General features: G+C 56.5%; 1 protein-coding gene across 4 annotated transcripts in view; it reads left to right on the top strand.

Annotated features, from left to right (window-relative positions):
- The first annotated feature begins 5,180 nt into the window (after positions 1 to 5,180).
- Positions 5,181 to 15,773, top strand: part of PAX7 (paired box 7) — a 93,944-nt gene continuing 83,351 nt past the window's right edge. For 2 of the 4 annotated variants that reach the window (XM_025856902.1, XM_025856900.1), the window contains exons 1-4: positions 5,181 to 5,265; positions 7,846 to 8,081; positions 8,677 to 8,806; positions 9,724 to 9,852. In XM_025856902.1, the coding sequence (XP_025712687.1) occupies positions 5,181 to 5,265; positions 7,846 to 8,081; positions 8,677 to 8,806; positions 9,724 to 9,852 (580 nt within the window). Of the gene's footprint in view, positions 5,266 to 7,845; positions 8,082 to 8,676; positions 8,807 to 9,717; positions 9,853 to 15,773 lie in introns of all 4 variants that reach the window. The other 2 variants (XM_025856901.1, XM_025856898.1) reach the window with 1 other exon arrangement.

Raw genomic sequence — 15,773 nt, 5'->3', positions numbered from 1 at the left:
ATTCCCACCCCAGGAGTGAAGAGGAGACAGGGACTGCCTGGCAGAGGGGAAGGTTTCTAGAGATATTAGGGAACACGCTGTAAAGATAGCCTTGCTTGCATTTCTGGAAGCCAGTGGAAAGCAGTTAGCAGGAGCCCAGAGGTTGCCAGAGGAGGAGGAGGAGGAAGAAGAGGAGGAAGATGAGGCAAAGAGAAGAGGAGAGGGGCGGGGAGGAGGGTGGAGGAAGGGCAGGAGGAAGGTCGCCCAGATCCTATGAAGAGGTGGGCCTGGGAGAAGCCTATTACCATTGTTGTTGTTATTTACCTTGGGAACTGGACTCCAACAAGTACTATTTTGGTGCTGTTCTGTTTTTCTGGGGCAAAGGAAAATGTCAAGCCAGAAAACATCCCAGTTTCCCTCCCATTCCTATTCTGGTTTGGACAGATACTTCAAAGTCGCTCTTCCAAGAGTGGGACTTCTTACGAGAGAAATCGTAATAGAAGATTGTGGGAGTGGGGGAAAGGTATTCTTTTTCAAGGGTGCCCCTTCATAGGCGGCACTGAGGAATTCCAGCTTCCGGAACCGAGGGAGCCTCCAGAAGGTCTTTTGTTCATGGATATTCCATTTCTCTCCCTACCCCCATGCCCACGCCCTCCTCTCTCATTATCAAACATTTGAAGACTGAATAATTCCATTTGTTGGCGTCTTTGGCCAGAGCCTCTGAAAACGCAAAAGGCCCGCCGAAATCAAAACCCCTGGTTTTCAAGGTGGATTTATCACCCTTTAAAGGGAGATTCATTGGGTAATCACTTTCAGAAAGTGCCCATTGCACAGGGACCTAAAATAAAAAGAGTGTCCTCTCCCTTGGCCTGGGGGAACGGGCCACTGGCCACTGGGGGCAGGGACAAGGAAGCCCCAGTGTGGCCCTCAGTCTCTTACCCATTGGACCCATCAATTCACAGTCTGGGGCGGGAGCATCCAGAGAAAGGCCAGCTTCCCCAGCTGATGTCAACCTGGCTTCTTGCTCCTGATCCTTGGGCGTAGGACTCTCTTTCCCATTGGGAAGGCTCATTTGGGGAACTTGGGAGGAGGAATTCCTAGGAACATTGTTGTTGCCCTTAAAAGGAGGTGTGGCGGAGCAGGAGGTGGGGGACAGACAAGGAACTCAGATGGGACAGGGAGAGGTAGAGGTAGGGATCGGTTGCCCAAGCCAGAGAGAGGGAAAACAAGAGTGCTTTCTAGAGGGAGGAGGTGCTAGAATCAGGTGGGCTGGGCCTGGAGATGTTCTTTTAGAGATAGCCCCAAGTAGATGCAAAGCAGAGGAGGGACCCTTCTGGAAGGTCTTTGCCCAACCCCATCTGGACCAAAGAAAGGGCTTTCCCAGGAAACAGGTCTGAGGTATAGCCTGGTGCGTGCGATGGAGGTCCCTACATACTTTAGGACACCATGGAGGGAGGAGGCAGTGCCCACAATGAATAGATTGAGAGAGGAAAACACTGGGGAGAAGTCAGAAAGGCAAGGAGTCAAAGGGGATGGGAACAAAAAAGAGATGGAGGGGCCCACGAGACAGAAAAGTGTGTCTGTGTGTATATGCATGCATGCGTGCACGCGCATAAGACACAGAGACAGAGAGAGACAGGCAGACCAAGACAGAGAGAGAAGAGGGAGGGAGGAAGAAGCAGGGAGAGAGACAGAGATTAGGGTGAGGGGCTGAAGGGAAACTTTCCAGGCCAAGTCCAGCCTAACACACGCAATGCAGACCTGAGCCCCTCAGCCGATTACAGTAGCGGCTGGAGGTCTTAGGAGTTGATGAATGTCTGTGTGGGGAGTGAATTTGGGCAAGGGGGTTAGCCATGGGGAGCTGAGAGGAGAGGGAAAGTTTTTTCCCCACCTCCAGCTGCAGCCGCCCCAGTTCCCAGGTGAACCCCCCTTTCCCCCGCTGGATGTGAAATCGCCATTTCACCCCGCCACACTTCTTAATTGTTGCAAAAATCATTTGTGAAATTGGTCTCCAACAGGCGAGAATGGCCACGCTCATTCCGACAGACACCCCCCTTCCTCCCCCTCCGTCTGCCCCGCGGGAGCCCATGGAATCCCCAAGCTGTGAAAACTCAGGGTTGGTGCCTCCAGCAGAGAATTTAGGGGAGGCTGCTCGGGGCCTCCCTGGCAACTGGACCCTCTGCTGGGTCCTCTGCAGGGCACGGTGGGAACCAGGCGACAGGTTAGGTGGAGCCCCGCGAGGGACGCCTGGGGCTCAATGTCCCCAGCCTCAGCCAACTGGGGGGCCCTGAACGGAGAGGTGGGGCTGTGCTCTCCCCAGTCAGCGAGAAGGGACTGAAGGCTCCAGGGTCCACGCTGGCGCTCCCCAGAGGTCTTTCCTGGCCCCGGGAACTGACCGAAACAAACATTTACACCTTCCTGACTGCGCTGAGAACTAGCCAAGGCAGCATGGAAGCAACCCCAAAACATAAACACAGACACAGACCCTCCCTTAGAAACACAGAGCTACTCAGACCGGCCTACAGGAGACCTACACACAAACCCAACTTCACCCAGACACAGGCAAAGACGCCCTGGGGTCCACCCACAAACACAGAGAATCTGTGCCTTAAATCCCTCCAAGCCAGAACGGAAAATACCGATGAATGAATGAGTGAGTGAGTGTACATTCTGTAATATATACGTGTGTGTGTGTGTGTGTGTGTGTATTGTGTGCCTATCTGTAAGTGTTTATCTGTATATATATATATATATATATATATATATATATATATATATATATAAAATACATAGCCACCTCTGGAAGTCAAGGCAGGCCAGACCCTCCAGCAAGACAAGAAGTAAAGGGCCCCAAATCTAATTCATTTTCCCCAGACACACACACTGTGGCTTCAAACTGCATCGCCCTGTCCCTCTCTCAGGGGCTGTGGGTATGGTGGGGTACCCCTCCAATGAAGAAAGGGGCCCAGAAAACCTTGTAGGGCCCCTAAAACTCAGGCAGCCTGGCACCCTGACCTGGGCAAGGCACCCTGGTGTCCCCCTTTCCAATTCCAAAGCGACCTGGACCCTCCCCCTCAATTCTGGAGCCACCAGAGGGTGTGGGTTTAACTGCTTTTCCGTAGGCCCCCATTCCCAGAGCGCCTCCCCGCCAAGAGCCTGATGAGCCCCTTTGCTGGGAGAGAGGGAGAGGAGGGTGTCTGTCACATGCTGAGAGGGGCAAAGGTCACAGGTGAGGAAAAGGGGAGGGCAGGGGGGCACACTAGGGCCAGCCCAAGGAGAGCCCCCCAGGCCAAGACAAGGCTGACCCCAGGACCGGGAGAGGGCGGGCAGGGGGCGGGCTGCGGGGTGGGGGCCGAGATGGAGGGCTGGGTTTATTTTATTGTATTTTGCCTCCAGTGCTGGGCCGGAGACACTCTTTCCCGGGGGAGACAAAAGGCCTGCTGTCCTGGCGTCCTGCCCCGCTGGGAGGGCGTTTCGCCCCCGGGACTCGTGTCCCGGGGCAGGGGCGTCTGGTCACTCGGGCAGGGGAGAGCACAGAATTGCAGGACCGCTGATCACCACCCCCACTCCTGACCCTTTAATTGGGACACCTCCCCCCTCTAAATTCTGAGCGGACGGAGGAGCTCAGAATTGATGGGCTGAAGGTGGAACCAAGTCCTGACCCGCCTCCCTCCCAGATCCTTGGCACCCACTTGCTGTCAGCCTCAGGGCAGTGGACTGTCTGCTGAAAAGGGGTTCTGGGTTGTGGCCAGGGGGCCTGAAGAGGAAGAGGAGTTTCAACCCGGCTGGGGATGGGCGAGGGGAAGGGGAAGAGGAGGGGAGAAGAGATGGTCCCTAACATTTGGCACACTCAGTTTTCTAAGCAGTCTGGGCTTCTCAGAGCTGCAGGAAGCTGGGCAAGAACTGGACACCGGGGCTGAAACGTTATTTCACCGAGAAAGTCATAAACCCTTCCCTTGAAGTCACCCTAGGCCGGTCCCCCATGTGCCCCACTGGCGGAAATTTCGGAGTGTCTGAGCGAGATGAAGGAGATGTGCAGTCAGCCGACTCTGACCCTGGGAGGCCAGAGAAAAGGCGAGAATCCAGAGGAGCCACCAACCGGAGGCAGACATTCCCAAGCAGCCGGGATGCCGACAGGGGCGGCGGGCGACCAGGGGGCCGGGCACTCGGCCGAACTGGCCCATTCGTCAAAAGACGACACTTGCACAAAGTTGGCCCCCCTCCCCTTCTGCGCCCTCCCCCAGCCCCCGGGCCTCGCTCCCTATGTGTTAACGGGCGGTTCAAATTCTCCCCCCAAAACGAGGTCGAGCCGGGGATCAGAAAAGAGAAAAAAAAAAATATTCGTTGGCGATTTCTTTTCGTTATTGGTCCTCGGCTCCCTTCCGCCCTGGCCCCCTTCCCTCCTCATGAATAAAAGAAAAGTCCGAACCTATCAGATCCCGTTCGCTGCCTCCCCCCACCTCCTCGTACTCCAGTTGAGCACTTTCGCACAACTTACCCAGCGGATCACTCGCCCCCTTGCTTGCCCTCTTCTCTTCCCAACCCCGCCACCCCCTGTCGCCTCCCCTCAAGCCCCGAAACTCACGAGCCACCGCCTTCCCCCCGCAAGCCTGGTGGGGGGCGGGGTGTGAAAGCGGGTGCGAGAGGGAGTCAGGAGTGTGGTCTAGAGAAAGGCGTGGAGAGGCGTGCGGGGAGGGAGGGAGCGAGCGAGCGCGAGAATAAATATATAAATAAATACGAAAGCGAACCCACTCGACAGCCTCTCGGCGCAGAAACTTTGGCCCGGAGCGCGAGAGCGCGCGGCTGCCGGTCGGACGCCGCCCCTCAACCCCGCTCGGCCGCCCGGCCTCGCCTCCCGGTTCCGCCCGGCGCATCCGCCCGCACAACTTCTGGCCGAGCGGAGCGGGCAGAGGCGGACTTGGGGTGGCTGTGTTTGTTTGTTTGAACTTCCTTGTCACCACCTTCCCTCCCCCCCAACCTCCGCCCCCACCTCGCCCCCCTCCCCAGCTTCTGGACGCGTTGGACTGCAGCCGGGGGTGGGGGGGTGGGGGTAGGGAGCGTGTGTGGAGGGGCGGAGGGGGGAAGAGGTTAAAAAAAGAGAAGTGGAAGAAGAAGGAAAGAAAGAGATCGCAGCAGGGGTGAAGGGAGCGGACGGGAGGCGATTTTTGCCGACTCTGGATTCGTCCCCGGCGTGCGCAAGAATGGCGGCCCTTCCCGGCACCGTACCGAGGATGATGCGGCCGGCTCCGGGGCAGAACTATCCCCGCACGGGGTTTCCTCTGGAAGGTAAGAGCTCCTGGGCTCGCCGCGCCTCGGCTCCTCCGCCGGGAACCCGAGGTCCTGGGAGAGGCAGCGATCTCCAAGGGGGTGGCGGCGCCAGCGGCAGCGGGAGGGGAGGAGGAGGGGTCCCTTTCTCTTCTGGGGTCCGAGTCCGGGAGCTGGACCCCCGGAAGTTTCCAGGGGCCGACGCCTGTCCGTTTTTGCGTGGCTTTCAGTGACCGGCGGCCGCGGCTTCACAGGTCGCGGGCTCTGGCCTTCCCCCGCAGGACGAACTCCCGGCGGATCTCGGCCGCTAGTAAATTTCAAGTCCTAGCGAATTTCAGTTCGTTTCCACTATTTTCAGATACTTTCCCCGCGGTTTCTTTCTCAGCTCTCTGCGTTCGCCGGCCACAGCGCTTTCCACTCTCGTTTTGAACTGTTCCTTTTTTCACTCCTCGGATGGTCCTCCGATCCCTTTTATTTCGAAATACCAGCGATGTGGGATAGTTTCTGTGTCTCAACTAGGAAGGCTATCCGCTTCTTCCAAAGCACCAGACAGAAACTCCTGCCTTTTGGTTTGGAAACAAAGTAATTTGAAATAATAAATAGTAACGATTTTCCCCCCAAAAAACTTTTCACTTGGGCTTCGGAACTCTGCAACCCTCCTGGGAGAGACCCTCAGGACCGTGAGCGGGCCCCGCGGTGTCCAGACAGGGGGAAAACGTGAATTCTGTAATGTGTCCTCCGTCAATACCCAGCACCGGGGCGAGCAGAGACGACCGGCAGGGGACGGGTTCCCGGCTGGAGGAAAGGGTGGGAGCGCGCTGCCAAGACCCTTTCCTGCGTTTTTGTTTTGTTTTCTTTTTAAACTAATTGGAAGGCCTTCGACCTGTCAACCGAGGGATCACTGGGTTTCTGGGGGGTGGGTAGCCCAGGGTGTCATAGGGGAGTGGTGAGAGATAGGGGCCACTTTCATTTTTTAATTACTCTTCTTGTAATTGTCTGAGCCCCTTGTGCGTGAGGAAGGGGAAAGGAGGCGGGGAGGGGATGGACGGGCGGGCCGCCCGCGATCTGGGGAGGGAGGGGTCCCTCTGGCAGCGGGATGGCGCGGGTCCCTGAATTAGACAGAGGCGAAGAGAGTGGCTTCGTGATCAAGTGCGCGCGAGCAGCCACGCAGGCGGGAGAGCGCGCAAGCCCGGGGATTTGCGGTAGCACTCTCCTGTAGCGAATGCAAGTAAAACAGGCGGCCGAGGACGCGCGGCGGATTAGAACAATATTTGCCCAACATGACGGAGAATACTGAGGAGAGCCGAGCGCCGGTCGCTAAAGAGGCTCTTGAATATAAAGTTGGGCGCTCGAGAGCTCTCGAGCGCTAATGGCATATCCCGCCACGGAGACCGAGTGACTCTGACTTGGCGACGCACGATTTCTGATTAAATCCGAAGGTGGCTTCAGACACCTACTTTTACAAAGAGAGGTGGGGGGACCGGGAGCGCAAGGGAGGAGGCGGTAGGAACCGCTCGGCAGCCGAGCCCCTTCTCGCCTCCTCCCTTCCAATTATACTGGCAGCTCCCTCCACTCCCGCGTCTGTGAAATCGTTCTAATCTGCCAGATCTCTGCAGCCGCCTGGTCCCCAAATTGGGGGGATGGAGGCTGGATTAGTGCACCGGGTGTCCCCCAACCTTCTGTGAGGAAACTGTGTAGACTGCATTAAGGCCTCCGAGGAGCTCTTCCCTCCCCAGCAATACAGCAGGGGAGCCTGTCTCCCTGGTTCCCAAAGTCACCCACACTGGGAGACTCTGGCCCCTCTGTGCACCACCCTCACAGAGCCTGCAGGGACAGATCATGGATTTCTGAAGCCGAATAGGTTATTTGATATGGGAGCTCGCTGACAGCGGAGCGTCTTCCCCAAATCACCCCAAAACGAAATTAGAACTTTGAGAGGGGTTGGAAGCAAGGAGAGTCCCTCAAGGGACAGCCCGGTGACCCCAGAGGCAGCGACCAACAGCATCGTGTCACCAGTCCCTCGGCTGTTCAAGTGCAAGTAGGACAGATCTGCTGCCCAGGCCAGGGCTGTAAATGCTGGTAATTAACCAGCCTCTCCTGGCTCCCCCCAGAATGGACCAGTCTTGACCACTTAGGGCATGGAACTGAGCAGAGAGAGGGGCCACATCTTGCCAGCAATTGGCCTCCTGACCTGCGGCCCAAACTGCATCCTGGGGGACCGAGCCCCTGGTCCCACAGACTCCCGAGACTCCATCAGCCTCTTGGCTCTGCCCTCTCCCTCCCGTTCTCAGAAGCATCAGATCCCTCTCCAGTGTGTCCTCATTCCCCATAGTGTGGCAGGAATGGGGGCACACGGCATCTGGGGGACTGTAGCAGCCAGCTGTGACTTTTCTCTCCATCCTTCCAGGACCCTCTCTCAGCTTTCTGACAGTTTTTTTCCTGACCTCTGAACTGCCGCACCTCCAAACGTGGGGAACTCACAGTCCCTCTGTCAGGGGTCTTGGGGCTCCAACAACACTGGAGTCAAGGGGTGTGCTCGCTGTCCCCTCCCCATCCTCACCCTGTGCCTCTCTCCTTCCTCGTCTCCCCTCCCTTCTCCAGTGTCCACGCCACTTGGCCAAGGCCGGGTCAATCAGCTTGGTGGGGTCTTCATCAACGGGCGACCCCTGCCTAACCACATCCGCCACAAGATCGTGGAGATGGCCCACCATGGCATCCGGCCCTGTGTCATCTCCCGTCAGCTGCGTGTGTCACACGGCTGCGTCTCCAAGATTCTCTGCCGCTACCAGGAGACTGGGTCCATCCGGCCTGGGGCCATTGGCGGCAGCAAGCCCAGAGTGAGTGTCTTTGCTGCAGAGCTGGCAGTTGGCCTTCCAATGTTTGGGGGATCCTGGTTGTGGCCCCTCTCACTACCTTGTGTCATCCAGCACCACTGGGGTGTCCAAATGCTTCCTATGGAAAGTACAGGAGGAGGGTGTCCTCACCCCCAGATGTCCCTCTCATTTTTTGGATTTCTAGGGGATAAGGTCACTGAGGTTCCAGGTTGCCCAGGTCTTTGAGGCCAACGAGTCATCCCTGGGCTGCCCCTACCTCGGCCCCGACCTCCAGCATCATCCCGGACCAAGGGAAATCTCCCCCCTCAGTCTTGCCTGAAATAGTGAGCGGGGCAGTTGGGGGGGGGGCGATCCTAAGAGTCCTAATTAGGTTCTATCTTATTACCTATGACTACCCTATGCACCTGGCTGCCTTCCTGGGAACCAGGCACAGGTTTTGTGAAAGGGTAAAGTCCATCTCCGAAGGGGGGAGAGGGGAGGGACATGGAAACCAGAGCCACCAGCCTGGCCTGGGGCTCTTGGGAGTTTGATATTAAAAGTGTCTCCCTCCCCCCAACGCCATCTTTCCGCTCCTGCTCTCCCACCTCCACCTCTGAAGCAGGTGGCGACTCCGGATGTGGAGAAAAAGATCGAGCAGTACAAGAGGGAAAACCCGGGCATGTTCAGCTGGGAGATCCGGGACAGGCTGCTGAAGGACGGGCACTGTGACCGCAGCACCGTGCCCTCAGGTGAGAAGGCAGCTGAGCCGGCCGAGCGCAGGCTGGCCGGGCGCCGCCGCACGGGGCTGGAGGCGGGACAGGACGAGACGGAAGGTGACCGATGATGGGGAGCTCCAAGGAGAGGTGTGAGGAAAGGGAGCAGGAAGGAAGAGTTAGGGCAACGGAGGGACTCAAACCCGAAAAGAAGATGGACGGACAGAAGGAGCAAAGAAAAGGGAGAAAATGAGGAAAGAGAGAGAGAGAGGAGAAAAGAGAAAGAGGAGGAAGGAGGGACAGGGACAGAAGGCTACCCTATAAGGCTGGGTGATGACAGAAGCTCCCTTGGGGCTCGCTTTCTCAGAGAAGTGGCCTAGAAAGATGGGTCTGTCCTAGGAGGGTTGATCTCCCTGGGGCTCCCTGGACCCCTTTCCCCAAGTCACGCTTCTGTCCTGTCAGTGTCACCAGCCAGCAGTGGCTCCCAAATATGGAGGCCCTCCACCACGCTGCCCGTGAGACGGAAAGCAGCCTGGGGTGAATGTGCGCGTGTGCACGTGGCGGGGGGCATCCAGGCGTGCAGCGAGGGGACACACACCTGGGTGTAGAGGTGGCAGCCACAGGAGCTGGAGGGCCTCTGGCAAGGTCCTGGGGAAGTGGGTGTGGGTGTGAGCGCATCTAGGGGATGTGACCGTGTTAGGCACAAGCGTGTGCAAGGAGGAGTAGAGGAATGCCACCGCGAGAGTGTCCCAGGGGAGCCAGCTTCCCTAGCGGGCGACTGTACTTGGACGTAAATGCTTGCATGGGGAGGGGGGTTGGCAGTGGGTGTGAATCCCCTCGCAGTGTGTTGCAGGGCCGGACTGCGCCGCTCTCTCCCGGGGGCCCAGGTCGCCTGGCTCCAGTGCCCCAACAACTTATACTTGCTCTTTTGCCTTTGAATTTCTGAGGTTTAGTGAGTTCGATTAGCCGCGTGCTCAGAATCAAGTTCGGGAAGAAAGAGGAGGAAGATGAAGCAGAGAAGAAGGAGGACGACGGCGAGAAGAAAGCCAAGCACAGCATCGACGGCATCCTGGGCGACAAAGGTAGGGAACCTCCGAGGGGGGCCTCCGCCGCCGAGCCCCGCATCCCTGCACGCGAGGGTGCGGGCCAGTGGTTCTCTTCCGCCGCCCGCGGCTAGCGACAGCACTTGAGCTGGCGGACTCGCAGCCCCGGGGGGGCAGCCGGGAGACCCTCGGGGTTTGCGGAGGGTGCCCCCTCCGTGCGCCCCGGACTAGGGCAGAGCGCGGAGCCCGGGCGCAGACGGCCTGGGCGCCCCCGGGGAGCCGGCTGCAGGTTGGTGCACTGGGCGCCCCCGAGCGCACGAGCCCCGCGAGCAGGGCCGGGCCGGGCACTCCGGGGCGTGCGCCCTGCGGGGCCCGCGTTTTGGCGGCTAGTCCCAGTCCCGGTCTATTATTTATAGGATGCTTGGACAAGGGGGCGGGGGGCGAGGAAGGAGGAGCCGACCTGCGGCTCCCTAAATGAATTTGTTAACCAGACCCGCACACGCTCTCTAAACGGTCCCTTGAAACCCTGCCTGACAGTTGACTGACCGCTGCAATCAATAAAAATTAGCGAGGCCCGCCGCCTAACCCTCAGCCCCGCGTTGCCAGGGCCCCGAACCGAGAGAGTGGCGGGTGGGTGCGGATGGGTGCACCAGTCGGGCGCTTGCCTCTGGCGGGGCCAGTCGTTGAGACCGAGTTCCCCAAGGCCCAGGATCGGAGGATCTCAGGCAGGGAGAAAGCTTCCGACTGCACCCACCCGCTCCCCCCCCCCTTGCAGCGCCGCTGCCCCGACGGCTGGAGTCTGAGGCTTGCGCCCCTCTTTTTCTCTGGTCTGCTAGGGAAGGCGTTTATCTTTCAAGCGTCTGCACACCCGGGGGAGGGGAGTGTGCTTGTATTTATTGGCAGGGGAAGTTTCGGGAGAAGGGAAAGTCTTCCTCATTATCCCCTCCCCTTGGAGTTCTCTTTGAGACTCGGTAAGCATGCCTTAAGCGGGGGAGGGAGGGTGAGAAACAGAAATAGAAGGCCCAGAGTCACAAAGACTGGCTGGGGAAAAGGAGCGAGCCCACAGACGGGCGTGCCGGGAGGCAGCAGCAGACAGGAAAGACAGTGGTCACGAAAACCTGCAAAGCGGTCGCTTTGGAAACAGTGGGGGAGTGCCCCAAACCTAGAAACCTGTGAAGAGCACATTTGGCTTGAGTTTCTTTCCAGAGGTGTCTCAGGGGACCCCTCTCCTTGCCTCCTGTGAACTCCTAGCCCAGGTCTCTCTCCAGTTGTCAGTAGTCTCTCCCAACCTTGAAGATGAACTTCACAGACAAAGCCGGCTTCCAAAGACAACACCCAGGAAGGCCCAGCCCCCACAGGCCTGGTCGAGGGGGAAGGTGGGAGGAGGGGCAGGGGCAGCCCCTTTGAGAGAGCAGCCTAGAGCTGGGGAAGGGGCGGGCTACTGACATTCAGGGCCCCAAGTGGAGCCCTGTCCCGCCAGGGACAAAAGGGCCAGGGATGAAAGGGAGCGAGCTGTGCCTGGCACCCCGCTGTGCTGGGCCGGCCTCGGAGCCTCGGGTCTGCAGTGGGAATTACCCCTGTGCTGCTCAGGAGCCCCAGGCTTGGCGGAGGCAGCCCAGAGCCCACTCCTGACTTCAGTTTGTATCCGAAAGGGACTTGCTTGGACTTCTTCTTTGTGGGGTGGGGCACATTGAACTTGAAATGATCTTTCCTGGAGAAATACCACACAACAGATACCGTTTCTGAGAAGTACCCGGGAGAGGCAGAAGGAGGTTTGGTTTTATTTGGAGAGACTTTAGGGGTGTGTGTGTGTGTGTGTGTGTGTGTGTGTGTGTGTGTGTGTGTGGTGGGGGGTTGTCCAGCTCAGTCTGTGAGGAAGCAAAATAAGTCTCTTCTGAGGAAGAAGGAAAGGAGAGGAAGGGGGTAGAAAGCCTGTGCTTTGGGGACCCTTTTGGCTCCAGGGAGTTTGGGTGCTTCTGGCGCGGGTCAGGGCTTACACAAAACTGGCTCACAGGCAGCTTCGCTGGAGAGAGGATTTCCCCGAAGCAGAACCAGGAAGCTCCAAATCTCCAAGGGTTTAGGAGGAGCCTGGCAGTTCCGGATGGGGAGGCAGAGAGCACTAGCTGAGTCTGGAGAGGAGCTGCAGAAACGAAATGGAATCCGTGGGTCTGGTATCCAGAGAGCCTGGCAGGTTTTGAGTGACAGTGGGCACGTCGGCGCTGGGACCGTGAGCTGCATGGCTGCGTAAGCGCATGTGACTCTCCGGGTGGCTGTTTGTCCGTGGGCCTTTGGATCATTGTGCCGTGGGTCGTGTTCTGTGCAAGTGGGGTTCTGCGTGGATGTGCAGGGTGTCTGTACGTGGGTGGGAATGGGCAGAATGACAGTGGGGATGAGGGAGGGTTGTCTGTCCCTCCGGGGACAAAACATACTGGCCCCCTGAGTACCTGGACCAGTAGGCAGGCATCCCAGTGAACCACCCAGCTGGAACCTCTCCTCTCTCTCCCAGGCCCCAGCCATCAGTTTCATGGCCAAGTTAAAAGTGAAAAGACCTCCTAACCTCCACCCAAGTGGACCAGGTGGAGAGAGGCAGAGATGCCTCAAAGGGCAGAGCAGGGGGAGGGGTGCACACCCACAAACTTTGTTTTGGTTTCTTGCTCTTGACAAATGCTTTCTCCGGGGGTTGCCCCTCTCATGGCGGGGAGCCTTCCAAGAAGGGGTTTAAGAGCTCTCCTCTTTAAGCGCTAAAGAGAGATCCCTCCCTGAGTCCGTTTTTCCCTATCGTCCGCTTGGCATTTAATAATGTTAAGACTTATTAGAGCTGGTAATGAAAACTGGGGCTGCTGAATAGGAAACTGTGTTGCAGAAGGGTGTTATAGCTCCCAGGCATGGTAAGAAACTATTTATCCGCAATCAGTCCTCACTCTCAGAGTTTGAAGCACAAACGTTAAGTTGAAGGGTTTTAAAGCAGATTAAATTGAGCTTTTATTTCTGTGCACTTTCATCTCTGAACAGCTCACTCCTGCTCCCCTTGGGCTGATATTCATGAGGCTGTTCATATTTTTTTTTTTTTGCTCTTATCCTTGTTAAGACTGAGTTATTAGGATTGTTGGTTGTGAGAATTTCAGACCACAGAGGATAGGGGCTCCAGCCATGCTCTGCTCACCTGGAGAGGGAAATGGACAGTTCCTTGGACTCTCTTCTCCTCACCCCTTCCCGGAGAATCAGGGGAGACACAGACCAGAGGCCCAACCGGGAAAGGATTTGAGGGCGGATGGGAAAGAAAAAGATTTTCCTAGCTTGAGCCCAGGGAAACTCTGGTGGGAAATTTGATAGGGGTTTGCAAAAAGTCAAACCATTTCTCTGAGGGAGCTAAGGGAGTCAGTGTGAAGAAATAATAATAATTTTAAAAAGGCAATAACAACAGCAATAAACAATAAGAACACCAAAGCCTCATGCATCTGACTATGGACAAACTTAGGCTGAAACTGACCAGATCAGACATGGGGCTCCACCTGGGTCTCTAGGGCACAACGCCCAGAGAGGTCACAGTTAATATGAAATAAGGGGGGGGTGTCACAAGATTTAGAAGAAGAGCGTGCATTTCCTCTGTGGGGAGAAGTGCCATTGTCAAAGTCCATCCAAGAATTTGCCGACTTCACCCGATCAAAGACCATCTGGGGTGGGGGCCGAAGGTGGTGTGTGTGAGGCAGATCTGTGTTTCTGTGCATTTTTCCTTAATTTATTTTTAAAGCAGCAAACTTACAGGTGTGTGGGAGATGACCGAGAAGGCTCAGAAAGGAGGCGAGAGCCCAAAGTGTCGGTTTTAGACACTTGTAAAAGGAGGTGGGAAACAATTTAATTTGGCAGCGCCACTAGCTGCTAATGCGGTTTTCGGTCGTTTGCTACACTGGAGGAAGCTGTTTTGATTGTGTGTACAAGGACCTGCCAAATTTAATTAGGCTCCGGGGGAGCTCATGAATAGGGGAAGGGGGGCACGGCTCCCCTCAGCCCACACCATTTTTTTTCCCCCGGCTTCACACCTGGAAGGGGCATTGTTTACCGGAATGGCGAGAGCGGCAGAAGGAAGGGGAGGAGGCGTAGAGGGAGAGGGGCCTGGTCAGAGGGAGCGAGGGAGGGGATGGAGATAGTCCATTTATCAAGAAACAATCTGCATTGATTTAAACCAACAAGTTCCCTCCTCTGTAAATGTGTGTTTAGAGAAAGGTAATTGACACTCCACCAAATCAAAGGATTACCCCGGGTTGGCAATCTAATCAAACAGAGTCCAGGCGGGATTTGAGGCTGTTCAGAGTGGGATCAGCTTCGCATAATGGGGGCTCGGAGGAAGATGGGAGGGTGTCAGGCAATTCCCCGGCTTTAGGCTGCGCTCAGTGGTGGATCTTCAGCGAGACCAGAGGGAGAGAGGGAGGGGGGCGAGGGCTCCGCCGCGCCCGGGCAGTGGGGGGATGGGGTGAGCGGCGAGGGGGCGAGCCCACACTGGGCCGACAGGACTCCCCCTTTCTTCCCTCCATCCCCCCAACCGAAGCAGAGAGAGGGGAAGGAGGGAGCTGGGACTCACGAAGAACAACAATGAGATAAGTGTTACAAAGGCAAACACTGGCGCTCACTCGCTCACTTGCTCGCAGCCCCGGAACCCGCGGTAAATAAACAAAGTCGGCAAACTATTTGCCAGATAAACTCGTGCCTAAATCGAGTGTGACGGGCAAGGAGAGTAGAGACAGAAGGAGATAAGGTTGGAGGGGGAATGAACGAACATAATCTAATAGAAGACATTTAGCAAACAAACTTGAAACAAGGGAGAACAGGCGAGCGGAGGGTAATTATCCGCCCCAGAGATCGAGGGAAGCCTTTGAAGGGCTGCGGGTGCGGTGGTGGGGGGCAGGAGCCGCGGAAGAGATGCGTGTTGGGGGGGGTGCCTTTGGGACTTCACGGGGAGCCAGGAGAGGGCCCCCAGGGCCTGCAGAGGAAGGGTTGGGCTCCCAGACTGAGGTTCCCACGCAGCCCCAGTCTCCCGAATGCGTTTCTAAACGGGGTGAGGTCCCCCACCGCGAAGGCGTGCGGGTTTTCTGTTCACCTCCGGGCACGCACCGCTACACACCGGCTGTTTGGAGGCGTTTGTACCTAAAAGACTCGTGTGCTCGGCACAGCCGTGAAGGGAATTAGATATTTACCAGTTTGAAATAAGCCTGGCTAAGAAGAGAGGAGAGAGAGAGAGAGAGAGAGAGAGAGAGGGACATTGAAAAGATGAAGCTGGGGGAAGACTTCAAACGAATTCATCATTTGGAATGGTTGAGGGGAGATTTACCAGACAGTATTGGGAAGTTATTTAGATATTAATAACACATTTTCCTGAGGCGCGACCACGGCAGCCATCTGCGCTGCTCTTGGAGCTATTTGGCTGGGTGAAATATGGGCGTCTCAAATGTTGGGAAGAGATAAGGCAATCAGGCTAACCCTGGTCCTAAGACGGCATCTCGGCGTTAAACCCGGATTAACCTCCCCCCACCCCCGCCGCCCCCTCCCCTTTCACAGCTTTCCAAATTTTTCAGTGGAATTTACATGGAAGGATTTAAAAGCACATATAACAGTAGCCTTAAAGCAGTAAGGTGATTATTTGGGCTTTTTTTTTTTTTTAAAGAATGTCTTTCTGAAAATGAGAGTTGTCACACACTATATTTTAGATAAATAATATTATATAAAAACACACCTATTTTTATATAGGGAGAGAGGGCTGAGCAAATGAGATTTCCTTCCAGGTTGCCTCTTTGGAGTTCCCGTTTGCCATCGTGGGCAAAGTTGATGAGGGTTTGGTTCCTAATGGGCACCTACCGAAACCTGAAATGTGTAAGGCCCACTGGCTCTGGCCCAAGAGCTCGCCTAAAGCCAGACAAAACTCACACCCACAGAAGAGACCCAGAAGAGCTTGGTGAGGGGGGAGC

The sequence above is a fragment of the Callorhinus ursinus genome, unplaced genomic scaffold (assembly GCF_003265705.2).
Source record: "Callorhinus ursinus isolate GAN/ISIS: 27379988/994484 unplaced genomic scaffold, GSC_fseal_2.0 scaffold18, whole genome shotgun sequence".
Classification (NCBI taxonomy): Eukaryota; Metazoa; Chordata; class Mammalia; order Carnivora; family Otariidae; genus Callorhinus; species Callorhinus ursinus.
This window is presented reverse-complemented; position numbering and strand designations above follow the sequence as displayed.